Genomic DNA, 27,433 nt, shown 5'->3' on the forward strand with positions numbered 1-27,433 from the left:
AAAGGATGATCAGAGGACTGGAGAACAAGTCCTAGAAGGCTGAGAGAACTTGGTATGTTCAACCTGGAGAAGAGAGAGCTGAGAGGGGATATAATAGTGCTCTTCAAATACTTGAATGGCTGTCATATGGAAGAAGGAACAAATTTGTTCTCAACTGAATGCACTGGGTGCAAACTGCAAGAGAGGAGATTCCAGTTGGATATCAGGAAGAAATCTTCATGGTCAAGGTGGTTTGACAGTGGAACAGATTTCCAAGGGAGGTAGGTGGTGGATTCTCCCTCATTGGAGATCTTCAAGCAGACACCTGGATAGACACCTGCTGAAGATGCTCTAGGAGAATTTCCTGCTACAGGCAGGGGCTTGGACTAGATGACCTTGTGGGTCATCCTTTCCACAGAGGGAAGAATGTTTTGAGTCCACAAATGCTCATGGCTGGCTGGTAACAGAGTTTCAAACAAAGGACAAAAAGTTACTGTAGGAGGGTGTTCTAGCTGCTTTTAGCTGTTGAGCTTGCACATAAATTTCTTGGAGTTAGAAGTATGCAAAAAGAAGGGAAAATAGCCTCTCCTTGTCAAAAAAAAAAAAAAAAAAAGGGGGGGGGGAGATACAGAACATTCATTTCAAACAGGATCGTGCAGAGGAAGGAGTTAGTGCCAGAGCTGAAGGTAAGGAGGTGGAGGCAGGCTCTGTATCTGTGAGTTCTGCTGCTCCTTGCCCCCACCTCCACTCTAGCCTTGGCTGCTTTCTTAAGCAATCTGGTGGGCAAGGAGGAGGGAGAGACAGTGGCAGCAAGAGTAGTGTTGTGTGTGTGTGTGTGTGTGTGTGTGTTTGAGAGAAAGACACACAGAGAGAGAGAGAGAGAGAGAGAGAGATGTTTTGGGGGAAGGTGGCAGGATACAGGATGATGTTTTCTCCAGGGTTTCACCTATATGAAAGACTTTGGTTCATTCTGTCAATCTGTTCAGTGGAGAAAAACTGAATCAAAGTTTACGGAACCTAAATTTCAAAAAGCATTATGTAAGAGGAAAACTACAATTAAGCACCAACCCATGAAAAACCATAGAAGTGGTAGGCTGGGTAACAGAAATAGTCATCTAGAAGTTGATCTCTTGGTGCTGAAGGAACATTGCAGCATTCTATTTGCATATAAACATGGAACAGTTGCTTCTTGGAAAACTATAACCTTCTGGATTTCAATGACAGCAAGTACTTGCATATAACCATAGGTCTATGTAGTCATTGTTATGAGAAGGAACTTTGTAAGAAGGTTCACTTATCATCATTTTCATTTCTAATGTCATCATTGACAACCCAGCAGAATAGCTTCTGTTAGCATGAATGGGTTTTCAATGAACCTTTCATGAATTATACAATGATTGAACTAATATTATAGGTTGTGCTGGTACCAGCCTTTGTATTTAGGATGACAAAGTATAACTCTGAAGTATTTTGCTTTCTGACTAGCACCTTGGTGTTTGCATTGCCTATGTCACACAAAGAAGAAAGGAGGGCCTTGCCCAGAAAGTGCAATAAGAGCACAATTAACGACTGTGTTCCAGGCCATAAGCACAAAGAGTTAGCGCGGTGGGACCATTAGAAACCTGCAGTTTACATTGACCAATATTCAAGTGGCTTTGTTAACAGTGCCACCCAAATTCTGGTAATGCTTAAACTCTGAACAATGGAAAAATAAAAACACAGATCAACTCTCACCTTATGTTGCCAATGCCTTACTTTTCAAATGTGTACCGTCTCACCTAACCTCATCTTGTTTTCTTAGCTGCCAGTTCTACAAGTCAACCATTAGTCACCTCAGATGCCCCTGATGGTGGAAGAAAGCTGGGATATAAATTTATTAAATAAATAATAACTAATTGTGCCCACAATCCATAGTGAGAAAGTTTTTTCTTTGACAGCAGAAAGAGCTCTACAAATAATAACTGCAGTGCCCATAGATGAATTCTGGCAATAATATCTGAAAAATGCCTTTTATTGATAAAAGAGAATGTTCCACGTTCAAAATTAAGGCCTTTAACAATATCCAGTATAGGGTTCAAGGGAGCAAAATGTGATCATTCTCGTTATTAGAACTGACAACCGAAAAAAAATGTGAATGGGTTTTATTCTAAGAATCCATTTTGACCCAGGCCTTGCAGTGAACATCCTTGGAAGAACAGCATCCATTAGAAAAGTCAGACCAAATAAAAAAAACTAATTCAAATCCACTTTATTTCACAAACACACAAAGGGTCAAAGGTGATTAGAAACAGAGATGTAATAAAACTGTAACTCTTTGATTTCATAACATTGTAAACGTTTGTCCAGGATATTGCTCTGTATCTGGTCGAACAATACCTTTTTCCAGCATGAGACAGAATACAAGGAGCCAATGCATCTCTCACAGCCCTATCCTAACCTGTGCAGGAACAGCCAGGCTGCATGACCTGTGCTGTATTTCAGAGAGGTTAGGAGGAGGCTGGAAGTCACCTCAGGGTTAGTGGATATTTTTTCTCTTACCCCATCTCGAGCCTAGTCTGCCCTGTGGGGCTATTTGGTTCTGCATCAGCTATTTAGCTGGCACAGAGCTGAGCAGCCCACGCAGGACTGTTGGGGCTGGGGGTGGGGGTTAGGATACAGCATGCGCTGCTGGCAGCGATGTGTGGTGCAGGGGTGGCAGGTGAGGCAAGACCACCAGAGTTCTTCATAAAGCTTTGCCACCAAGCTGTGAGTGCTTTATAGCATGTTTGTGACACTCACACTTTAGATCAGCCATTTTCAACCACTGTGCCGTGGCACACTGGTGTGCCGTGAGTGGTGCACAGGTGTGCCACAGGAATTTGGGGGAAGGTCATTTTTTAATAGGGCCAATGGGAGATGTGAACCCCCACTGGCAGCATGGTGCCAATTGTCAAAAACCTGGTGGTGTGCCTTGACCATTTTAGTGCCTTGTCAGTGCGCCAATGAGATGAAAAAGGTTGAAAATTACTGCTTTAGATGATCTCCCATCTCTTCTCCTTACTGCCAAACCCTTACCTACTTACTGTCAGTCCTTCTTGCACTTTGTAAAACACTACTATAGGTCCTTCTTTACCAGTGTGTATTAGGAGAGCAACACCATGAATACTTTCTTACCTAGGAGTAGAGATGCACCATTCTGATGTAATGTAGGTACAGTCCACAAACCATCTGAGCCATTTGCTTAGAACAGGGGTGTCAAACACAAGGCCTGGGTGTCAGATGCTGCCCCCAGAAGTTTTTATCCGGCCCTCAGGCTCTCAACTGCCCAGGTGTTAGCCCTGAAACAGCAGCCCACATGAAAATTGGACTTTCCCAAATCTTGAAATGTGATCAAGATTTGCGTATTTTCTCTTCCGTCATTTGCAGTTAATGAGTTTCTATATGAGAACAGTTCTGGCTTCTGGCCATTAGCTGCTTAATGAGGTCACTTTCTACTTAATGACATCACTTCCAGCCCTCAGCAGGAGCCCTGAGTGCTAACTTCGACCCTCTGTATGAAACGATTTTGACACCCCTGGCTTAGAACTTTAGCAGATTTCATGTTGTTGGTGACAGTGGGGCTCAATGGGGCAACATCAATTCAAATGCTCTGCTACAGCAGGTTGATAGATTGGGCTATGCCAAATGTTGAACAAAACCTCTTGGGCCCCATTTACTGCAGCAATTTGAATTGCAGTCAGTGTGCTGATGAAAACATGGTGGACCTCTGCTTAACCCACTGCTGCAGTCTTTTCAGCACTAACAATGACTGATGTGAACCCAGCCCTATAGAATTGTTTCCAATGAAACAAACATTGCCTAAAGAGCTGCAGAAACCAAAATGTTTTGGTTTTGGTGCTACCAATCCCTCCCCCATCCTGGGCCTGATCCACCACTCCCCGCTCCTGCTGCCACCCTCTCCTGCCCCATTCCACCTCCCCTCTCCTTGCACTTAGGACACCCCTGCACTGCTCTGCAGGAACTTGCCTACTCTGGTATGTGCTGCCCCTTTTGCTGGTGCATGTGGGCCAGCATAGGCCTTCCTGCCAATGTGCCACACTGCTATGCCTTCACAAAGTGCTTAATGGCACTTTTGCATTGGCTGGCACTGGTGCAGCACACATTGTGCTGGCACACTGTGCTGGCTAGGTATGGGTCCTTAGCTAGGCCGATGATTTGACCTAGTCCAAAGCAGCCTCATCTGCTCGTAAATGTTTTATGTGTAGTTAAAGGATGAAGAACTGAAATGATCCATTCAGGACTCAATGGACATGGTGTTCTGATTCTTCTGGGTTTGGGGGCTGGTGAGATGAATTAGGTTGCACATTAGGATGATATCTGAGTCCCAGAGAGGGGCAAATAGGAACTGGAGGTGTTTCGGGGGTTGCAAAATCTGTGCTTGATTGTCAAACTTCCCTCAATCACATGCATTCTTTTAATACGATCCCAACTAGATTGACCATCTCATACTCTGAAACATCTCACAAACCATTCAGAGGTTTTCAGTTTTTGTCTGGAGCATGCACAAAGCTGTTTGTCAGCTGCCATGTTGCACTTCCTCTGTGCTCTGTGGATAGAAGGCTGGTTGTCCCGATTCCCATCTGCTTTTCTCCTGCCCTGCCATCCCACACTGCACCAATGCTGTTTGCACCCTGTCCTGCTGTCTCCTCCAGAGGTCAAAGTGCCTATCTCTCTGCCCACCTTTTTATCTTGTAGGGTACACCTGCCTATTGGAGTGTTCAGTGGGAAGCATCAAAGAAAACATGGCTGAAACACGTTGAGGCAGTGCTAAGGAACCAGCGATTGACCATCGATGAAGCTAGAAATATTGCCACCAATTGCCAAGAGTGGAAATGTGTCATGAGTGACACACAGATCTAAAGCAGTGAATTGGTTGAGACGACAACCTGCTCCCCAACCGCCAGCTAAGGATTAAAGAAGAAGAAGCTTGCATGAAACTCTCACTTGCATGAGCTGTTGTGTAGTGTGATAATGGCTGGGGAACGGGCAAACAAAACTGCTGTGTGAAACACACAATTTCTCTTTGGCTGGCTTGGGTCTCCTGTTCAATGGTCAGTGGCAATCAAAGGAGGTGAGGAAAAGTAGACTTACATGATTGCAAGTAAAAGATAGAATTGCAAACTTACATACAGACACATTCACAAATTCCTACTTCTACACCTCAACATTTTTATCCTAGAAACGTCCACATCCATGTTGGGTTGCGGGGGGGGGAGGGGAGGGACTGAATAAGGAGGTTTAAAAGGGCTAGAGCAGGGGTGTCAAACTCATTTCATACAGAGGGCCGAATAGCATTCATGATGCCTTCTGAGGGCCAGAAGTGATGTCATTAGGCAAGAACTGATGTCATTAAACTGGTCATAACCAAAAATATGCACCACTTTTTCTCACTTAGGATCGCATTAGTTGCCAATGACAGAAGAGAAAATTCACACATCTTGATAATCTTTCAAGATGTGTGAGAGCCCAATTTTCATGTGGGCTGCCCTTTCAGCAGCAGCACCTCAGTAGCTGAGAGCCTAAGGGCCAGATAAAAAGCTTCTGCGGGCTGCGTCCGGCCCCCGGGTCTTATGTTTGACACCCCTAGGCTAGAGAGTGCTTTGTTATAAAGAGGGAAAAAGGTAAAATAGGGAAAGAGAAAGTAAGAGGTTTGTATTGAGTGATTATCTTTAGTGTGTATAGTGTGATTACCTTTCCTTGTGCTAAACTGAGTAGTGCTAAGCTGTCTGTAGAAAGAAGAGGTACAATAATTACACATACTTGTGAGAATCTTACTTACACATGTTAGGGTGGTGAAAGAGTATAATCTGGAGTTTTCTGGTCAGAGATAGGATTTTCATATGTGGGGCATAAATAGGGCAAGCAATCCCCTAAGCTCTTGAGAGATTGTTCTATACTTCAACATTTTTATCCCAGAAACGTCCACATCTCCCAATTTCCTGTGAGGCTGACCTATTGCCTAGCCTCTGAGGTAAGCAGTGGAGAGGACCATGGGAAGATATGGATGCCTGGACCCTGAAAATGAAATTGCTAAATAGGTCTAGTCCCCACAAATTTGGATTATTTAATGGTATTAGCGTTACATTGCTGAGGGCTCTGAAGGGTCAAAGAGCCTTTGTTCTCTAATTAGCTAATTTTGCTGAGGGTAGGATGTCACAGCGTTTGTGCCATGCCTGCATGAGTTCAGATAGCTTTAGCACAAGCTTCCAGACACCTTTGAAATGTTCCATCCACTCTGTGGCTATCAGGAGGAAGAAAAAGCAATGCAAAGAAAAAAAGATGCCCTTTTAAACCTGGCCAGGACTTCCGATTTTCTTGGCATCCCTCTGGCCAGAAAGACACCTGTACCCCAGTAGCAAAAGTAAGGTGTTCTGTATCAATGGGCAGTCGTGAGTGCAATTAGGTGCTACATGTGTCATTTCTTTCTCTGACACAACAGTAGGGACCTGAAACTCTTTTTGACTAAAGTCTGGTACCTTGCTGTTCATGGATGTGCTCCTTCTTCACAGCCAAACACCTGATCAGTGGGCATTTGAGTTTTGTTTTATTTAAAGAGCTCCATGTATACTGCTCCAACTGCTTTATGCATGTCAACACACCTGATTATATTTGTATTGTACTTTTCCATATCTATAAAAATGAAAGCCCAGACTCACTGACTCATCAATGCAACATTTCCTATTTCCCATTAAGCTAGAAAGTTGAAATTTGACATGACTGTTGCTCATAGCTCACTAGTAAAAATGACCTTGTGAGCTATATTGCGTTTTACATAACGGGTGCTAAAACCACCCATGTGGCATTCAGTTGATATGGTGATAAGCACAGATCTGACAGTGAAATACCCTGTTGAATTTCTCAACACCTCAAATTCCCCCCTCCAGAATGCCAGCCCACCATCTTACTTTAAATGTCAGTCTACCTGTACTGTTGGTACATAATTTGAATCTGCCGAAACTTTGTAATGGCAAGAAGCTTCAAATCAAGGCCCTTAGGCGAAATGTCATCAAGGCTGCAGTTTTTACATGGTGAGCAGAAGGTGAAACTGTGGTTATTGCTTGCATCCCAATCATTCCATCAGACTATCCTTTCACATTTAAAAGATTGCAACTTCCACCCAGAGTATGCTTTGCAATGACTATCAATATCCCAGGGCTGATCCTTAAAATGGGCTGGCATTGATATAAGGCAAGATTGCTTCTCTCATGTGCAATTTTATGTAGCTTGTTCAAGGGTTATTAAACCAAGCAACTTGGTGATATTAGTGCTGGAGGGTAAGGCGGTGAAGTACTGTACCAAGAAGAGCTAGCCACGTAGCTATGCAATTCTTTAAATCTAAACCATCAACAGGGTAGGAAGTAATTACTTTTTTAATGTGCTTGAAGAACGGTACTTCAGCTAGCATTTGATACCTATTTGAATATTTGTGTTCCTCCACTGCCAAAATCTGTCCCATTTCTGAGCATACACATTCCAGAGTGTGTTGGAGTTTTAAAAGAGGAGGTAATATTTCATTCATAGTACCACAAAATATTCTGAGGTAATTTTATTTTTGTCGTCATTGTTTTAGATAAAAATATGACAGTATACAAGATAAAATTATTAAAGGTAAAAATACATTATTTGATTTTTTTTCTCTCTCTAAACAGTTAGGCCTACAGTACACATTTTTATTTATTTTTTATTTTTTTTAAACAAATATAACTATTAATCTATTAGGCTATCTGTGTTCTCATCTGGCACTTAAGAACAGGTCACAGGTCACCTTCGGGTTCTTTTTATCATGATTTGTTATTATTATCTGATATCTAATGGAGTTGAATAGGTGCTTCTTGTAAACAAACAGTACAGCTTTATGGTACCATAGGAGCAAGGTGTGCTTTGAATAGCTGAAATCAGATTTCTGCCATCAAAGTAATATGCAACTCAGTTTCCACTTGCAATGATGTAGGTTTATGCCAGCTTCCATTTGGAAGAGTGCATGATGAAGATGCCAGTACTGCCACCTGTAAACGCTTAATTTTTGGAAAATGGGTTTCCCCCATAGAACAAGTGTTGCTATGAAATTTCACATTTTGTTGGCATGTCCTTAAACAGCTCAAGATGCTGTCAGTGGTATTCGTCATTCAGGATTCACTGACTGCATTTCTCAGAAACTCACATTAATGTGATGGCTTTGACAATTCCATCCTATGCATCACCAGGTGACTGAAGGCCCTGGGGCAGAGCCCTGTCCCGGAAGGTTTTCCTTGCCAGCCAATGGGAGCATTCCCTAGACGCTCTGCAATGATGGTGGGGCCTCTGGGAGACATTGCCATTTGTGGAGAGGGATGCTTGATTCAGCTGGAGCATGAGTCTCTCAGCCAACTCATGTTACCTTTGCTAAAAGAGCGGGGGGGGGGAGTTCATATGGTCAGCCCTGCCAGGTACATTCTCTGATGGCTGCAGTCTCTCGCCAGTACCAAACTTGATGGACCCCTGATTCCACTTTGCTTATGCAGAAAAAATTCCAACGAGTTCACTAGAGCTTAGTTCCAAGTAATGATGCATAGGATTTCAGCCTAGATCATTTTTCTTTGATTGACTGAATTTCATTTTTTTCGCAAATACACTCATTCACTCCTGGATGGGAACATAATCTGCATTTATGCAAAATGTTATAAGTACTTTCAGAATTTAGGGTCACATCTCATATTATAATTTTTAGACATAGGAGAATTCCTGAAAATGAATCTTGTGTCTGAAAACATTATGTCAGAATGATTTAATATTCCCATTGATCTCGGGATGCATTTCATAGCCAACAGTGGGAGAATCTGAGTGCTCTCAAGCACATAGTTCCTGGAACATGACCTTGGAGCTACAGGTCACTTCTGTTTCCTTAGAGCAAGTTACATGTACAAATAATTCCAAACAGGATAACTTTGTGTGATTTCTATGCCGTACTGAAATGCTATGCTTTGTTGTATGCATGGGAACACTATTGTACTGACAGGTACAGGTGGTTCTCCACCTGTAAGGATTTTGGTTTGCTAAGAAAGGAAGGATCAGGATCAGGGTGCCTATCTTGAAATGGTAGCATGGGAAGCCCTTAGTTCCAAATAATTCCAAACAGGATAACTTTGTGTGATTTCTATGCCGTACTGAAATGCTATGCTTTGTTGTATGCATGGGAACACTATTGTACTGACAGGTACAGGTGGTTCTCCACCTGTAAGGATTTTGGTTTGCTAAGAAAGGAAGGATCAGGATCAGGGTGCCTATCTTGAAATGGTAGCATGGGAAGCCCTTAGACTATATTTCATGATGACTACTGAAAGCCACGTCAAAAGTAACATGCACTAAAGATGCTGTAGAGTGCTTCAGAGTTTTAGGTAAACCTTTGAACTTGTTATGCATTTTGCCAATCAAAAATTCACAATATGGTAGTCCAATCCAGCCTAGCCCAAGGTGGTTCATTCTATCCCACAACCTGCAGTTCCTGGTTGGATAGCTTATGAATTAGAAGTACTCTGACTACTTTCAGAGCTACACCACTTTCAATATAGTCTGCGGAGGATGAGCAGTGAGAATGGGGAGCCCTTCTTTTCTTCCTCACCAACCATGTTGTCTTGGTGAGTTTTGTTTACCTGCTTTGCAAGGGAGTAGTGAAAAGGGTCATCCTTTCAGTTCTAATGTCCTCCAGTATCAGCCCAGACTGTTGATACTGAGAAAGAAGATCTGAGGAAAGTACGAAAAAAGAACAGCCCTGTTCCACTATTGTTAAATCAACTGAGCTGGAAATTCCACTCCTACCTCCGTGACAGTGCAATCCTAGGCATATCTACTTAGAAGTAAGTCCCACTGTATTCATTGGGGCTTACTCAGGAAAGTGTGTATAGGATTGTAGCCTAAGACTTCCTTTCCTGATGTGAACACTTACCATTTGGAGTGTACAGGGACTGACACACTCTTTAGTACATGTATGCAGGAATGCGTTCTCTGAGAAATTCTATGAACTGCATCTCTTCAAAGAATCCAACTTCAGGTCACTTCAGGGGTTGTCTGCACAAGCAAGTTGGGAACAATCCATTGGAGCCAACATCTCCACATGTGTCTTACCCTGGGTAACATCTTGTAGGTGTGAATTTTATTGTTAAACTATTATATTTAGATTAATTGGAATTGTCATGAATGTTCAAGGCTTGTTTCAAACAAGAGGGTAGAGGGCAATAATTCTTCGCATTTATAGAGAATGCTCAAAGCACACGTTCATCTATATTATCACAATAATCCCTTACCACAACCCTGCAAGGTAGAACAGTATTATTGTTCCCATATTGCAGAAGTGTGGGGGGGGGGAGGGAGAGAATCTTGCCTACTTCATCTAGTGTGCTCATGTTTGGAGGCAAAATGATACACTGCAAGGAAGATACAGTGTTCCCAACCCAACGGCTTTTCTTTGAAGGCAGAAGCAGGTGAGCACTTAAATACTAAAGCAGCAGGTGGGAGGGGAATGCTTTTTCTTTTTACCGCTTCTGCCTTTCAAATTCTCTTTCAAGCTGTTTTCAATCATCCCCGCCATATATTTGGTGTCCAAAACCTGAACAAAATCCAGTTAGGGGAAAATACCCTGGGAGGCATTTTCAGGAGTTAATGAAGGGGCTCAGAAAGGAGAAGCATCTCCCTCCCGTGCTGATTCTTCCCTGCAAGTGCTCATGTTATCTTAGTGAATGCAAGTTTGGAACTTTGAATGTATCAAAATAACATGCTGTTCTAGCCTGTGGGAAGATATAAATCTGAGATTTTCTGGTTCACCCTCTTAGCCTCCACACAGCACTAGGTTTATGTTATTTTTTGTGGTATTGAGTGTGCCTGTGTGTGTGCAAGAGAGAGTTCATGGTTGAAAAAATATGGATCCAAAGTTTTGAATGAATATTTGTGGAACTGCTTTAGGCTTACTGCCTTCTCTTCACTCTGTTTTTTTTTTTTTTTTTTTTGCCTAGAATTCTTCTGGTCCTCAGTTACCATACACTGATTTATCACAATGGAGGATCTGGCTTTTTTCCAGTTTTCAAAAGTTGCTTTGGGTATCTAGAACAACCAAGCTTATCTTCTCAAGATTATGCATCTCTTTCTGATGTCAAAAACGCTTGATTTGATAGGAAAACATCACCTTTATATCATAAAGGAATTAATTGATCATTGGCTTCACCCAATAAACTGAACTAATGCACAGTGCCCATGAGTAATCAATAATCAGTAAAATGACAGCTCTCCACGTGCCTCTCTTCCACAGTTTTTGCTTCATTAGAATGCTGGTTGAAATAATAAGGTGTTTTTTCATTGTCCACCATCAAATATCCTTCTTTAAGCTCTTCCCAAACTTGTCGCTTAGTTGCTGTATTAGTTTTGCCAACTCGCCTGTTGCTTGAGACTTTTCTTCTAGAAGTTCATAGCGGAGACTTGAAATGTCCTGCTTAATCTCCTTGAGTTCTCCTAAAAAGGCAAACACAAAACCCAAACACCTTCATTAATATCAATGATCACTAGGGTCATAAATGCTGCTCTTTCCTCTTTTCTTTTGGAACTTTGCCCTAGAAAGTGCTTCATGCCACCAGTTTTATCTGACAACTGAATGCATTCTTACAGAAATTAACAACATCTTAGGACTGCAACACTATTCACATTAGTATGGTTAAATGTAAAAGAACTTGCCTTCATTGACTTCGTCATTCTCTCGATCCACTTGAGCCTTCAGAACATATCGCTTAATAAGCCTCTTCATTATTTTCTGAAAATTCAATTAAAAATTGTGAAATTGAACAATGTTGTCTGACCACATCTGTACAATCCTAGGTCAATATAGAGTTAGGTCAACTTAAGCCAATTGATTTCAATTAGTTCAAAGCATAGCTCTGTTGAATTATAGCCTGTCTGCTGAGCTGCTTAAACTACTCCATGGTATATTCATGTGAAACAAATGGAGCAAGTCTATGCACATCTATGCAGGAGTAATCTTATGCAATGAGTCAATGGAACTTACTCTTAAGTAAGTGTGCATAAGATTGTAGCCCAAGTTCAAATCACTGTGGTGTGTTTATCTGAATTGTACTGTTGCCCCCACCCCCTGGTGGTTGCCATAGAATTTCCAGTAAAGTTTATATATTTTGCCCATGCAGTTCAGGCTGATTATGTAGCTATGTACCACACAAGCAATGCACACCTAATTGGAGGGTTATCACTAGGTGATCCTCATAATTACAGCAGTTGAAGATGTATAGACATTACTCCATTAGTGGAGTTGCACAATCCCTGGAGATGCAGGAAACCACGTTGCTCCATGGCATATATAATCAGAGCTTCATTTTCACAATACTACTGCAGTTAGTAGTACATGAAAGCAATTTAATTTAAATACTGGGGTAGAATCTGTGAAGCTCTCACTTGAGGACCAAAACCCTCAAATTTCTGACACAGGAGTCACTACCTGAAGTTAATGTGACTACTTGTGAGTCAATATTTGTAGCAGAAAAAAAAAAATAAGAAAAAGTAAATCATTTGTGACTGATTTCCTTGGGTGGTCACAAACAGAGTAATTTTTACAGCCCAGACTGGAAAATGGAATCCAGAGTTAGAAATTAAAGAAGCTGGTCTAAAGATATCCACTACACATTTATCAAAATGGTATCTTTAAGTTTATTTAATTTCCTAACACGTTAGCCCACTGCTTTTGCTTATCAGATCATCATTTTAAGTATTCAACTAAAATAAAAGGTACCAACAAATGCATGAAAGATAAGTCAGAGATGAGCAAAAATGGCTTGATGAAAAATCAACAGAGATGTATTTATCTTTTATACACTGCTTTTTTAATTTGAAGAGGCAACATATTCATAATCAAATATTATGAATGAAGCAAAACCAAAACCTTAGTGGGGGTAGAAATTAAACATGGGAGATTATTGTTCAGGAGAAATAAAAGCCATTATGAGGAATGACTGCAGACTATCAAAGAAAGTTATATTTTCAGTATGATGCTAAACAGTACAGAGATAAATCTTTAAGCCTGAAGAAAACCCAGCTTCATGCTAGACTAGAACTGGATTTTGTAATGTGATAAAGGAGAACCAGTGAGAGTAAGAACTACCAACAACATTATAGGTTATATAAAGCGAAGGACTAGTTTTCAAGACAATAAAATTAATAATGCTGGCCATTGGAAAAAAAATGACTGTGCTCTTGCGTTTAAACTGCTACTCAATTCATTTAACTTAGTTGAAATTATTATCAATATCTCAAGAAAAGTGCCTTATTACAGGTACTATAGGATTACTTAATGATGTAAGAAATAAATCTGCCACTCATTGTTATAATGAAAGTTTCCTTTCAATAGTTTCCTTCCCCCCTTCCCTATTACAAGAGGACAGTATGCCTTAACTCTCACTCCACTGTTTAAATTTTGTCCTCAATGCAAAATTGCACCCATCCGATGACCTATGTATATCTACCATAGACACTTGCCTATAGGGTGAGAAATTTCTGCCAATAAATCAAGCTTAGATAAATCACCTCGCTTTATCTCCGAGGTCACTTGGGCTTCCTTCCTGCATTTGTTGACAGTGCACTTACTCTGATAGTGTTTACAAAAAGGTTGCGAAGACCCGAATTAAAAACATTAAAGAATAAAAATGTATCTTATGATCTTCTACTATATTTTTAATAAATTGGAGACTGTACAGTTCTTAGATAACAATTACTGGTAGGTTATTTTTCAGGATCTGGCCTAAGTTAAATCAGACAAAATTATAGTCAGATATAAGTTTAACCCCCGATTTATCCAAGGGTCATAGAAAATTCCATGATTTTGGCTCAAAAACCTGCCCTTGGCTTATCTGTGAGATCGACTTATAGGCGAGTGTCTGTGGTGAGTGGGGGAGTTTCTGGGAGCTTACACCCAGGAAAGTGCCCATTGGTTTGCAGTCTAAATTGTGCGTCTTCATTTGTTTTATGTACAAGTTCTCTTGTAAGCCCACACTGAATATCAGATTCCAGAGGTCATGTTTTTGTTCACATCATTTAGAGCTTTGACTTTTATAGGTATAACTCTAGCCATCCTATCTGTACAACTCAACTGGTTTCAATACAACTTGCAATTCTTGCTTCCCTTTCTCTGAAATGTTGATGGAATGACAAACAGGGGGAACTCTGCACCTCCTTCAGCTCTAGCTCTCAAAACCTGATACCCTTTTGCCATGAGTTTTGGGGATTCATGGCAATCCCCTTTGTGATGGACAAAATGATTTTGCACTTGTATGTTTGGTATAATTAGGTATCACAATTGTGCTAATACATCTCAAACCATTTTATTCTATCCCCTTACTCTGATTGACAGCCTAGTCCTCTCCCCCATCACTCCAGACCATGCAGTGCTACAGATGGAGCACATGCTGCATGCTATGGGGGAGGCCACCCAATGGTCCAGGAGGGGTAAGTAAAAATCTTTTTTTACCTTCCTGCCCTTAGACTGCCTGGTCTCCAGTGGGTCTCCTTGGACCTATACCAATGTTTTTGCTGACATAAATCCAAGAAGATTCTTGGGATTCCTGGCAGGTCTGGGTCAGGAAGGGAGGATGGGATCTCAATGTGCATTGCTGTTGCTTTCACCAAGCCTCCTTCTTTCACTCAGTGTCGCCCCAGAATGCAAAGCAACATTGAGTAAAAGGAGGAACCTCAGAGTGACCAGGATGAGGTTGCAGACAGCTCAGAAGACTGCCAGCAACCCTGAAAATGCAGTTGTTTCACTGCACAAGATAAATTGTTATATTTTTAGCCTTCTTCACTTTCCCTGTTGTTTTGAAGGCTGACCCTGGTATCCACGGAACTGCAGATAATTGAAACTGCGGATACTGGGATACACCTGTATGTAAATTACTGAAGAATATACTAAAAGAATATGCAACAACTTCTCTTGTTCAGCATTTTTTCTCAGACACTTCAGTGCTCAAGTGATGAAATCGCCCGATTAATCCAGCCCACAGGTGTACACATTTGGTCCCTGTCGTGTATATGCAATGTTGGGCAGAAATGCCAATTCAGCAAATGCAATCTATGCATTAAAACAAGTTTCAATGGCAGGTGTATTGCCCTTCTTGATGCAGTGCTATACCTGTCAAAGGCTGCTATGTAGGGGAACAAGCCTTCCTTCAATGCTCTGTGTGTGCATGAGCATAGAGCAACCGCATCACACTCACACAGTGGGGAGGGTGAAAACTCACACTGCCAGCTATGGGCTCAGTATGACTCATGAGGAGATTTTGATTGGGACCAGAGTAGCAGAGGTTTGCACCTTTCCTCTAAGATTTCTTCCTAGATGCAGGTATGAATGTCTGGTCTCTATTCAGAAAAATCAGATACAGGAGATTATTCAGCCACATGATTTTTCAGCCATAGAGGAATACAGAGACTCAATTCATTCTTACTCTTATTCAGAGATCTTGCCAGCAAAACTAACATTGATTTTGCAGGATGATGGAATAGTTTTAAGATGTATTCCTCAGGGGGAAAAAAAACACATTACTAGAAAATCAGTTCTAAGAAACATAGCAAGAAAAGTTATCCTTGTGACATCAAAGAGATATGTAGAAATAACTAAATAGCAACATAGGGTTTGGAAACAATAAAGAAACATAAAGATACAGGAGATGTAAAACCCATATAATATATAATATAAATATTATATATGTATAATGCAGTATGGCATATTTGCATGTACAGGAGAGGCGGGGTCACTTCCAGAAGAATGCAAGAGGTACAGTGCACATACTATATGCTGGAGATGGCCATGGTGGTAGAATCCATTGGGAAGTAGTGTTGCCACCTGAGGAAACAGAAATTGAGGAACATATTTTGGGAAAGTTGGGAAATAACTGAATCCCAAAGGAAACAGATTGTTTAATGAAGAGGGGAACAAGGAAGCAAAACAAGGGATCAGCATGCAAAAGTGCCACCATCTTGCTGTCATTCACCACAGCCTAACGCATCTCTTTCCAAAGCATTGCACAAACCACAGATAATGGTTCAACGACTGGTATTGGTTTACTTCATCCTTGCCACATTGAACTATGTGATTGATAAGAACATAAGAACATAAGAACATAAGAACAGCCCCACTGGATCAGGCCATAGGCCCATCTAGTCCAGCTTCCTGTATCTCACAGCGGCCCACCAAATGCCCCAGGGAGCACACCAGATAACAAGAGACCTCGTCCTGGTGCTCTCCCCTACATCTGGCATTCTGACTTAACCCATTCCTAAAATCAGGAGGTTGCGCATACACATCATGGCTTGTACCCCATAATGGATTTTTCCTCCAGAAACTCGTCCAATCCCCTTTTAAAGGCGTCTAGGCTAGACGCCAGCACCACATCCTGTGGCAAGGAGTTCCACAGACTGACCACGCGCTGAGTAAAGAAATATTTTCTTTTGTCTGTCCTAACCCGCCCAACACTCAATTTTAGTGGATGTCCCCTGGTTCTGGTATTATGTGAGAGTGTAAAGAGCATCTCCCTATCCACTCTGTCCATCCCCTGCATAATTTTGTATGTCTCAATCATGTCCCCCCTCAAGCGTCTCTTTTCTAGGCTGAAGAGGCCCAAACGCCGTAGCCTTTCCTCATAAGGAAGGTGCCCCAGCCCCGTAATCAGCTTAGTCGCTCTCTTTTGCACCTTTTCCATTTCCACTATGTCTTTTTTGAGATGCGGCGACCAGAACTGGACACAATACTCCAGGTGTGGCCTTACCATCGATTTGTACAACGGCATTATAATATTAGCCGTTTTGTTCTCAATACCCTTCCTAATGATCCCAAGCATAGAATTGGCCTTCTTCACGGCCGCCGCACATTGGGTCGACACTTTCATCGACCTGTCCACCACCACCCCAAGATCTCTCTCCTGATCTGTCACAGACAGCTCAGAACCCATCAGCCTATATCTAAAGTTTTGATTTTTTGCCCCAATGTGCATGACTTTACACTTACTGACATTGAAGCGCATCTGCCATTTTGCTGCCCATTCTGCCAGTCTGGAGAGATCCTTCTGGAGCTCCTCACAATCACTTCTGGTCTTTACCACTCGGAAAAGTTTGGTGTCGTCTGCAAACTTAGCCACTTCACTGCTCAACCCTGTCTCCAGGTCATTTATGAAGAGGTTGAAAAGCACCGGTCCCAGGACAGATCCTTGGGGCACACCGCTTTTCACCTCTCTCCATTGTGAAAATTGCCCATTGACACCCACTCTCTGCTTCCTGGCCTCCAACCAGTTCTCAATCCACGAGAGGACCTGTCCTCTAATTCCCTGACTGTGGAGTTTTTTCAGTAGCCTTTGGTGAGGGACCGTGTCAAATGCCTTCTGAAAGTCCAGATATATAATGTCCACGGGTTCTCCCGCATCCACATGCCTGTTGACCTTTTCAAAGAATTCTATAAGGTTCGTGAGGCAAGACTTACCCTTACAGAAGCCATGCTGACTCTCCCTCAGCAAGGCCTGTTCATCTATGTGTTTTGAGATCCTATCTTTGATGAGGCATTCCACCATCTTACCCGGTATGGATGTTAGGCTGACCGGCCTATAGTTTCCCGGGTCCCCCCTCTTTCCCTTTTTAAAAATAGGCGTGACATTTGCTATCCTCCAATCTTCTGGTACCGTGGCTGTTTTGAGGGACAAGTTGCATACCTTAGTCAAGAGATCTGCAACTTCATTCTTCAATTCCTTAATAACCCTTGGGTGTATGCCATCAGGGCCCGGTGACTTATTGATCTTTAATTTATCAATGAGGTCTGAAACATCTTCTCTTTTAACCTCTATCTGACTTAACTCCTCGGTTAGGAGGGGCCGTTCGGGCAGCGGTATCTGCCCGAGGTCTTCTGCCGTGAAGACAGATGCAAAGAACTCGTTTAATTTCTCTGCCATCTCTAAGTCTCCTTTTATCTCCCCTTTCCCTCCCTCACCATCCAGAGGGCCAACCGCTTCTCTGGCGGGTTTCCTGCTTCTAACATATTTGAAGAAGCTTTTATTATTCCCCTTAATGTTGCTGGCCATGCGTTCCTCATAGTCTCGCTTGGCCTCCCCTATCACCTTCTTACATTTCTTTTGCCACAGTTTATGTTCCTTTTTATTCTCTTCATTAGGGCAAGACTTCCATTTACGGAAGGAAGCTTCCTTGCCCTTCACAGCCTCTCTAACTTGGCTGGTTAGCCATGCGGGCACTCTCCTGGATTTAGTGGAACCCTTCTTTCTTTGCGGTATACACCTCTGCTGGGCCTCTATTACTGTTGTTTTAAGCAGCCTCCATGCACTCTGGAGAGACTGGACTCTTTTTACCCTCCCTTTCAACCTCCTTCTAACCAGCCTCCTCATTTGAGGGAAGTCCGCCCGTCGGAAGTCAAGGGTTTTTGTTAGAGATTTGCCTGGTATTCTTCCCCCAACGTGCACGTCAAAACGGATCGCAGCATGATCACTGTTCCCCAATGGCTCAGTAACGTTTACATCTCTAACCAGGTCCTGCGTACCGCACAAAATTAAATCCAGAGTCACCTGTCCTCTGGTGGGCTCCTTGACTAGCTGATCTAAGCCACAGTCATTTAGCACGTCAAGAAATCCGGTTTCCTTATCGTGACCAGAACACAAATTGACCCAGTCAATATGAGGATAATTGAAGTCCCCCATGATTACAACCCTGTCCTTCCTTGTCACCTCCCTGATCTGTTTCCTCATTTCAAGGTCCACATCAGATTTCTGGTCTGGAGGACGATAGCACACCCCCAGTATTACATCGCTGCACAAGCCTGGTAATTTAACCCACAGAGATTCTACGGTGGAGTCGGACCCACCTTCAATCTCTACTTTGCTGGATTCTATCCCTTCCTTAACATAAAGGGCCACCCCACCTCCAACACGCCCCTGCCTGTCCCTCCTGTAGAGTTTATAGCCCGGGATTGCGGTATCCCACTGATTCTCCGCATTCCACCAGGTTTCCGTTATGCCCACTATGTCAATATTTTCCCTTGTCACCAGACATTCCAGTTCTCCCACCTTTGCTCGTAGACTTCGGGCATTCGCATAAAAGCATTTATACACGGAATGCCCCAGGATGGGCTGCTTATTCGCTCCTTTGTCCCCGCATCCTCTCATTGTGCCAAACCGTTTATCACATCCCATCACCCTACCTTTCCCAATTTCTTCTCCTACCCTGCCTTTGTCTTGTTGTTCTCTAACCTCCCCATCCTCATCCCATAGGGATGAGGAGTCCCGAACCGGATGCCCCTCGGCTCCTGTCGGCCTTCCCCCAGGGATCAGTTTAAAAGCTGCTCTGCCACCTTTTTAATGTTATGCGCCAGCAGTCTGGTTCCATTCTGGTTCAAATGGAGCCCGTCCCTCTTGTACAGGCCCCGCTTGTCCCAAAACGTTCCCCAGTGCCTAACGAATCTAAACCCCTCCTCCCTACACCACCGTCTCATCCACGCATTGAGACCCCTGATCTCCGCCTGCCTAGCTGGCCCTGCGCGTGGAACAGGTAGCACTTCAGAGAACGCTACCTTTGAGGTCCTGGCTTTCAGCTTCCTGCCTAAAAGCCTAAATTTGGCCTCCAGGACCTCCCAGCTACACTTGCCCACATCGTTGGTGCCGACATGCACCACAGCCGCTACCTCTCCCCCAGCACTGTCTACTAGCCTGTCTAGACGAGAAGTGATGTCCGCAACCTTCGCACCAGGCAGGCAAGTCACCATGCGGTCCTCACATCCGTCGCAAACCCCCCTCTCTATGTTTCTAATAATCGAATCCCCCACTACAAGAAGCCCCCGACCCCCCTCCCACCGAGGAGTATCCCGAGTGCGCTCGGATACGGGCCCATCCCCTGGAGAAGGGATCCCCCCTAGGGGATTGTTTCCCTCCTCTCCAGGATGACGTCCTCCAGTCCCGAGACTTCCCACCCGGGCAGCCGAGGAGCTGCACGCCTGAGGTTGGGACGAAGCCTGATCGTCCCCGGAAGTCTCCCCACGGTCCTCCTCTGGCTGCCTGCGCTTCTCCAGGTCAGCCACCAAGGCTTCAAGGGAGCGGACGCGTTCCCTGAGAGCCTGGAGCTCCTTGCACCGAGGACACACCCATGACTTATGCCCAAGAGGCATATAATCATACATGTGGCACTCGATGCAGAACACTGGATAGCCCCCACCCTGCTGCTGGCTGTCTGACTGCATAGCTTTTTTTTTGTTGTTGTTGTTTTATTTAGGGGTCCTTTTAAAAACGGTACACTGGATAGCAGCCCTCTTCTCAAGGGAAGAGGAAGGGCAGTGTCTGGGGCCCTGGCCTCCTCGCCCTGCTGCTGAACTCGCCCAGATGCTAAACTCTTGTGCCTTACCTGGCACTTAGTTCCCAGAGGCACTTGGTTCCCAGAGGCCACACGCGTTAATTGATGTTAACCTCTCAGGATATTAATTGTGTTGAAAGGAGCAATACGATAATAGGTGTTGAACACTGACTGTGACAATGTTTTTGTAATCACATTGAGCCCGAATATGGCTTTGTCAACCTGAAGATGTCTTGGCCCTACTGAGGGCCAAATCCTAACCAACTTTCCATCACTGATGCAGCTGCAATACAGCCCTGAGATAAGGGGACAAACGTTCCCTTACCTTGAGGAGGCTTCTGTGGCTGCTTCCCCACCCCAGGATGCAGTGCATGCCCCATTGGCACAGCTGCATCAGCACTGGAAAGTTAGATAGGATTGGGCCCAACGTCCTCAGCAATATTTGTGACTTCAACAAAATATTGCAGCCATCAGCCTCCTCCTTTCTCAGGTATCCTGACTACGCCACAGATAATGGTTTCTCAACAAACATAATTGTGAATCCTATAGTTTCATTTTCATGGTAAATTTTCAACATTTGGGGGCATGGTATGAAGGTGGGCCAATATAGAATGATCAGGCAAAGAACCTCAAGTAGATATTTTAAACACCATTAGTTCCATTTGTTGGATTCACTTGATAGTGTGTACCTCTAGAGTTTACTCAACAGCTCATGGGCAGCCCAATTCTGAACTTTGCATTGGTAATTTTGCAAAATTTTGCATTGGTAAAACAATGGAAGGCCACTTCCATTCTGCTGCACACCTTTATTAGTGTGCCTGCAGAATTTAGACACAACAAAGTGGCTGTTAAAGAATACTGGACATGGTTCTATCTCTTCCATGCTTAGTGAGCAGAACCCAAGAAGACATCTCAGAGAAAAAACAGTAACCATTCCTTCTGACTGTAAATTCACGCCAGGCACACAACAACATGCCTAGCTGTTCCTGGTAAGCCAAGCCCTTCTGTGCCTCACTTAATCACACAAAAGAGGCAGGTGCCAGCAGCCTCCTTAGAGGCACTCATGAAAGCAAACATTCCAACTTCTCTGAGTGGTGATAAAATTGATAATGTGTTTTGCTTCCACTGATAGAGTTGCTGATGGTGTGTTTTACCAAAAATGCTTTACTTAAAAATATACAAGCAGAGCAAAGTAGACATAACCCTACTCCAGAGTAGCAGATCTGCAACTCCACACTAGATCCCCAGAAGGAGGCCCTGCACCCCAAAGTGTCTTCAGCCTTCAGTCAATTTGCAGTTTTCTCTGCCTCTGTCTTTGTTTCTTCCAAACAGTTTTGTTCCAAATGTGCGCTCTCTCTTTGAATGAGATACGGAGATAAGGGGAACAGAGGTGTGTGCGAATGCCCCCTGGGCTCTGGTGGGGGTCTCATTCCAAAACACAGAGAGATTCCCAAATATCTCATAATCTTTACAATACATTGAGAAAACATCAACTATTTTGGGTGATCAACCCAACAATCGGCCTCACTAGGCGGTGGTGTCACGGACTACCAGACGTTTGGACTGGGATTTTTGATTGCTCATTAGTTCAAACTCAATCCAGGATGGCTGCTGCTGCTGCTACTAATACTACTATTCCTAGCAAAAGCAAGACTATTTCCAAACACGACAGCCAGAGGAGCAGCACTAGCCCTCTTGTGTAACTCACATTCTTTTCAAAAGGGATTTGAAATGTCATATTCTTTGCAGTGAGGATCTACACTGTGCCTTTGTTGTCAACCGACTACTCTAACATGGAAACTACTTCTAAGGACTGTGGAGCATAAACGAAGAAGGTTTCGTGTAGGAAAAACACAGTTTTCTCAAAGCAAAGAGCGAGAACAATGGATGGCACTGCCTTTGCTCAAGATTCTGAGGCAGAGCACAAAATATGCTGTTCTGTGACAGAAAGAATGGCTCAATGTTTTTGCCGGGAATAGAGCAGGTTCCTTAAGGCTGAACACAAACTCCCTAAAGGGACGTCTGTGCAAAGAAAGCGAGGGAAATGGATGAAACATTTGGACAATGTACACGATATGCGCCTTTGCCTCATGCCTTGCTATATTTTCCATATTTCATTCTGAAACCAGCACACTTCCATAGGGGAAAAGTCCAATTACTTCAATGTTTCATGTTCAACAGCTTGAAATATTAAAATATGAAATACTGGCATGTGCTTTCTTTTCCCGTATGGCTCTGGAGCTAATATAAACACGGGTAAGTGGATGACTACCAAGAGCAGGAAGAGTCAAACTACATTCGGCTGCCCCCTTCTTATTGTTCTCACCTTACAGTCACAGGGCTTACGTTTCAGTACTTTCATTAACTATGGGCCCAATCCTATATAACTTTCTAGTGCAGTGGTTCTCAAACTGCTGCGTTGTGACCCACCAGCCTGGGAAGCACTGGCCAATGCCCCTTTAAGGGACAGGAGGGGGGTTTCTACTTACCTGCAGCCAGTGTTGCAGTTCTGGGGGATCCAGGGGGTGCAGGGAGCCTTTGTCAAGGCTCCCCATACCTACTAAAGTCTAAAAATAAGGGAGAAATGCGCACTTCCGGTTTCGTCCTGAAAACTGTAAGTACCCTTTTTTCTTTTTTTTACACTTTTGCCGGCATGGGGTGCCCTGCAGAGGGCTCCCCGCACCCCCCAGGACTGCAGCACTGGTTGTAGGTAAGTAGAAAACCCCCCCTCCCATCTGCGGCAGCAGAGCGATTCTGGGAATTGCGCTGCTGCCTTTCCCCCTCCCCCACAACAACTTACAGTGTCCCAACTCTCTTGTAGGAGTTTGGGAAGCACTGTTCTAGTGCCAATGCAGCTGCAGTGCAGCCCCAAGGTAAGGAAACAAATGTTCCCGTACCTTGAGGAAGCCTCCGGGACTCCCTATCCACAGCAGGAAGCAGGACACGCCCCCTTGGCATGGCTGCTTCAGCACTGGAAAGTCAGACAGGATTTGGGCCCTGTCACATGTAAGAGATGCAATGCTGTGAAAAACGCACTAGACAGAACTTAGTTGGGAGTCAGGCTAGCAATAATCCCCTTAAACATTTTCTCTGCGGTTGAGCATAATTATTGGCCAGGATTGATCTCTGCTGTTTGTTCTCCCTTTTGCTGTTGTCTTTTGCTTCCTATTATTTCAAGTTGTTATTCTTTGTCTAGGTGCAAATTTGACATTTTTAATAATATATCTTTTTGAAGCAAACTTGATAAGAACATAAAAAAAAAAGCAAAGAAAAATTCGTATTTCAGCAGACTCTTTCCAAAGGGGGTGATTTTTTTTTTTATTGTTGCCTCTGGCTTCAGTACTGCTAGATGGATCCCAGCCTACCATGTACTATAATTACCTTTTGAAAAGAACAAAGTAGATTGCATAATTACTTCAAGGTTAACATGATTCATGCCAAAGATGCCATGGCTTTTTTAGTTCAGAGGGGCTGAATTGTTTTAAACTTTTTTTCTGGGAACAACCGATCAGACACGCGTGGCATGAAAATAGACAATGTCAAAGCTGAACTCAATCAAGAGAGGGTCAACTGTATTTTTAAAATGTGTCACTCTGTTTTGTTTGCTCAGCCTTCAGCATAGTATGATGTGCCCCCCAAATCTGTAATATCTATATAAGAACCTAAGTAGAGACCTGTCTGGTATCGTCCAGCATTTTTTTTTTTTTCTGCAGTGACTAACTTGGTGTCCCTGGCAAGTAGCCCACAAGCCCAGCCTGAAAGCAACAGGCCTCTCCCACCATTGTTCCCCAGCAACTGCTAGTTAAGAGCCAGTAGGCTTCTGAACTGAGAGCTACTTCACAGCCATCATAAGTAGCATCATGATAGGCTTATCCTCCAATTAGTGGTTTGATACCCCTTTGCAACCATCTAAACTGCCCACAACTACATCTAGGGCCAATAATTCCATGCAGGAATTATACTGGAGTGAAAGAAGCTGGCACTCTTCTTGTCAACAGAGAGCAATGCAAAATTCATTTTCCCTGAATTTCCTTTCTTGCTCCGGTGGGCCTCCAATGCTCTGCCAGTGCACGTGGGAGGGCTCTGGCCTTGCCGCTGGTGCGCTGGCTCCCTGCACTGCCACAAAATGCTTTTAGGTTGATTTTGCTGCAGCCTGCACCAGCAGAACACACCAGTGTAGGCCTTGAATAGAACTGGGTTGTAAATATGGCTCAAGCACATACAGGTTTGCTTTGCCAAGTTCACTGAACATGTGAGGGGGGAGTAGGATTGTGCCCACTCTCCATATCCCACTGTTCACTCATACACTGTGAGCATGTAATACCTGTGTATGGGTCCCTTTATATTAATAGTGAACGTGAAAGGTGAAATCAGTAGTGAATGTCAAGGGGAGTGACAAGTGGATGGGTTCCAGCTCTCACGGAGTACATTCCAAGAGGAAGTTCCCATGCTTTGTAAGTTACTTCTTTGTTTAGAAGCCACCCGGTAGATTGGAATTAAGTCTTTAAAGAAAAGCAAAAAAAAAAAAAAAAAAAAAAAAAGAACCAGGAGCAGGCAAGTCCAGAACAAAAGGCTCTGGAGGATACAAAGTTCTTGCCTTTAAATGAAAAGATTGCACTTCAAAACATGTAGCACAGGCAGGAACAGTCATAGAGCTCAAATGGCACCTCCCTCCTCCCCATACAAAAGAAAAAAAACACACCCCATTGCATTCCGTGGTACATCTCTGCAAACATGAAAATGTAAAATAAACAAATAAATGAGAAAAACTTTTTTTCAAACAAAGTTTGAAAGTTCCCTCTATGTCTGCCAACTCACATTATCATGAATTTATTGTTAAATAAATAACATGCCCCAATAGCAACACCATAAGGCTAGTCGGCAAGATCCCTCAATTCCAGGGGCTTTCCTTGCGGTCAGGGTTCATCCATGCCCTCAGTTCCTCCACCCTGACATCCCTGAGTGCAGACAGAGTCAGGACCTTCCTATTGCCACAAGCTATAGCAATGCAGTGATTGTTGCCAGATTCCTTTCAGGGTGTGCCAGACTTCCAAGCCTTGCAGACTTCCTCCCCAATTCATTTTTTCTTGAACCCATTGTGTGGACTCACTACTCTGAGGTCCTAATCCCAGTCTATTTTCTGCTTGCTGTGTTGAGTCAAAGCCCAAACTTATGATTTTTTAGAGCTGATTTAGTGAAGACTCTCAATCCAGTTGCCACATATCTACTCGCAAAAGGTTTGCCTAGACATATCCCTGTTAGACCTAATTTTTGTCCTATTCAAGCTTTCCCTCATAGTTCTTAAAATTATGATTTGGCTTTCTGGAAACTTCTCTGAAATATACATAGCCTTTTCAGAACCACCTCTGAAAAGAACCACCAGCCAATAAGTGACTTATAGCCCAATTGTATTGGTCTTTAATGCTGGCAGAACACACATTCTGCCAGGGTTAACTGCCTTACAGCAGTCATGAAAGTCATTCTAATAGCATGCAAAGGCATGTGCTGCTAGAGAATCTGGGGGAAGGATACAGCCACACTGGGCAGAGTGGCAACTCTGTCAGGACCTACTGAGGCGGGGGGGGGGAGCAGGAGGGAGAGGAAAGGCACTATGAGGGTGAGAGAGGGCAGAACAAAGTGGCAACAGGGGCAGGGGATGGGTAAATCAGCTCTAGGGAAAAAGCAGGTTTGGTTGCAGTAGCTGCCACCAAAACCTAGCTTCTTTCCCAGACCTGATCCCAGCCTGGGCCCATGTAGACCTGCACCAGCCATTTTGCTAGCCTAGGTCTGAGTAGATTCCTCCAAGCTGTGGAGTCTTACCCCTGTGTAATGGAAAGAACATTCGCTTACCCAGAGGAAACCTCCATAACTGAGTCCTGCAAGATGCAGCAGTAGCCATTTTTACATTGCAGCATTGGCTGGGGGGGACGGGACCATATCAATAGGCTGTTTATGGCTGACATTTGCAAGCAGCCATGCATTGCTTTCAATGACAACTGACTCATTGACAACTGGCTCATGCAGAAGAGGAAATTCTAGGGCTGGAAACGGAAGAGACATAAAGAGTCCTGCTGGTGCAGGCCATTGATCCATCTAGTTCCGCATTCTCTTTCAAACACTGGTCTCCACCATCGGAGATGCATGGTCTTTGAAGATGGAGGTTCCATTTAGCTATCGTTAATAAGACTTCTTCCCCTCAATCTGTGTATTTCTTTTTTAAAAGCCGTCTAACCAAACAGAGCAGCATTCTGTTACCATTTTGTAGTCCCACATATCCAATACACCATCTAAGCTGACAGCTGCTGTTTAGTGGTAATACACACAATAGTTTCTGCTCCTTCTAAGCTTTCCAACATCCCGTATGTCTGGCACTGTAGTTACTGTTTGGTTTCTCACTGCAGAAAGGATCCAACATCATCTTCTCAATTAAGCTCTCACTCATGTTCTCGCTTTTAATGGTTGCACTTTTAAAGGATAGCCTCTGCGAAATATAATCAGCTGAATGCAGTCGAGTCAGTGTTTAAGAAAGCATAGCCAAGTGCTTTATTATTCATTCTTAAAATTATCATGCAGCTAATCTGCTCAGGACACCCTCACTTCTTTGATTGGTACACCCAAAGATTTTGTGTAGTTCATTGTATCATGAGAATTAAACAATCAAAGTCTTTGGAATACAATGAATACAATGTATGCTTTGGAATACAATGTCTCTAGACTGACTAGCCATGCATAGATATCTGCTCCATTGGACTGAGATAATTCAGAGCATTCTAGTTAGTTACTTCTTTGCCACAGAGTATTTGCCACACCTCTTTGGTCATCTTTTGAGTTTATAGGAAGTAATCTATAAATTACCAGGATTGTGATACAAATTGTACTTACTAGGCAATTAGTTCCAGTAAAGTGTAGCTTATTCCCAAGCAGACTAATGTTTAGGATCTAACTGTAAGTTAGGAGGTGTGCACTGATGGTTGAGCTGCTGGTACTGCATGAAGAGCTAAGCAGAAGATACCATGGTCTTGTTTCTGGATGGAAGACATGATGCCAGACTGGATTCTGACAAGCT

The 27,433-nt window shown here is 43.4% G+C and overlaps 2 protein-coding genes across 2 annotated transcripts in view; one reads left to right on the forward strand and one right to left on the reverse strand.

The window, feature by feature from the left end:
- SMAD5 (SMAD family member 5) overlaps positions 1 to 27,433 on the forward strand; it is a 337,601-nt gene that overhangs the window by 132,092 nt on the left and 178,076 nt on the right. The gene's annotated exons all lie outside the window — the stretch shown is intronic.
- Positions 11,354 to 27,433, reverse strand: part of TRPC7 (transient receptor potential cation channel subfamily C member 7) — a 124,234-nt gene continuing 108,154 nt past the window's right edge. The window contains 3 exon segments of the mRNA XM_066615788.1: positions 11,354 to 11,496; positions 11,716 to 11,791; positions 15,824 to 15,877. Coding sequence (XP_066471885.1) covers positions 11,354 to 11,496; positions 11,716 to 11,791; positions 15,824 to 15,877 — 273 coding nt within the window.

This window comes from Tiliqua scincoides, chromosome 2 (assembly GCF_035046505.1).
Source record: "Tiliqua scincoides isolate rTilSci1 chromosome 2, rTilSci1.hap2, whole genome shotgun sequence".
Lineage (NCBI taxonomy): Eukaryota > Metazoa > Chordata > Lepidosauria > Squamata > Scincidae > Tiliqua > Tiliqua scincoides.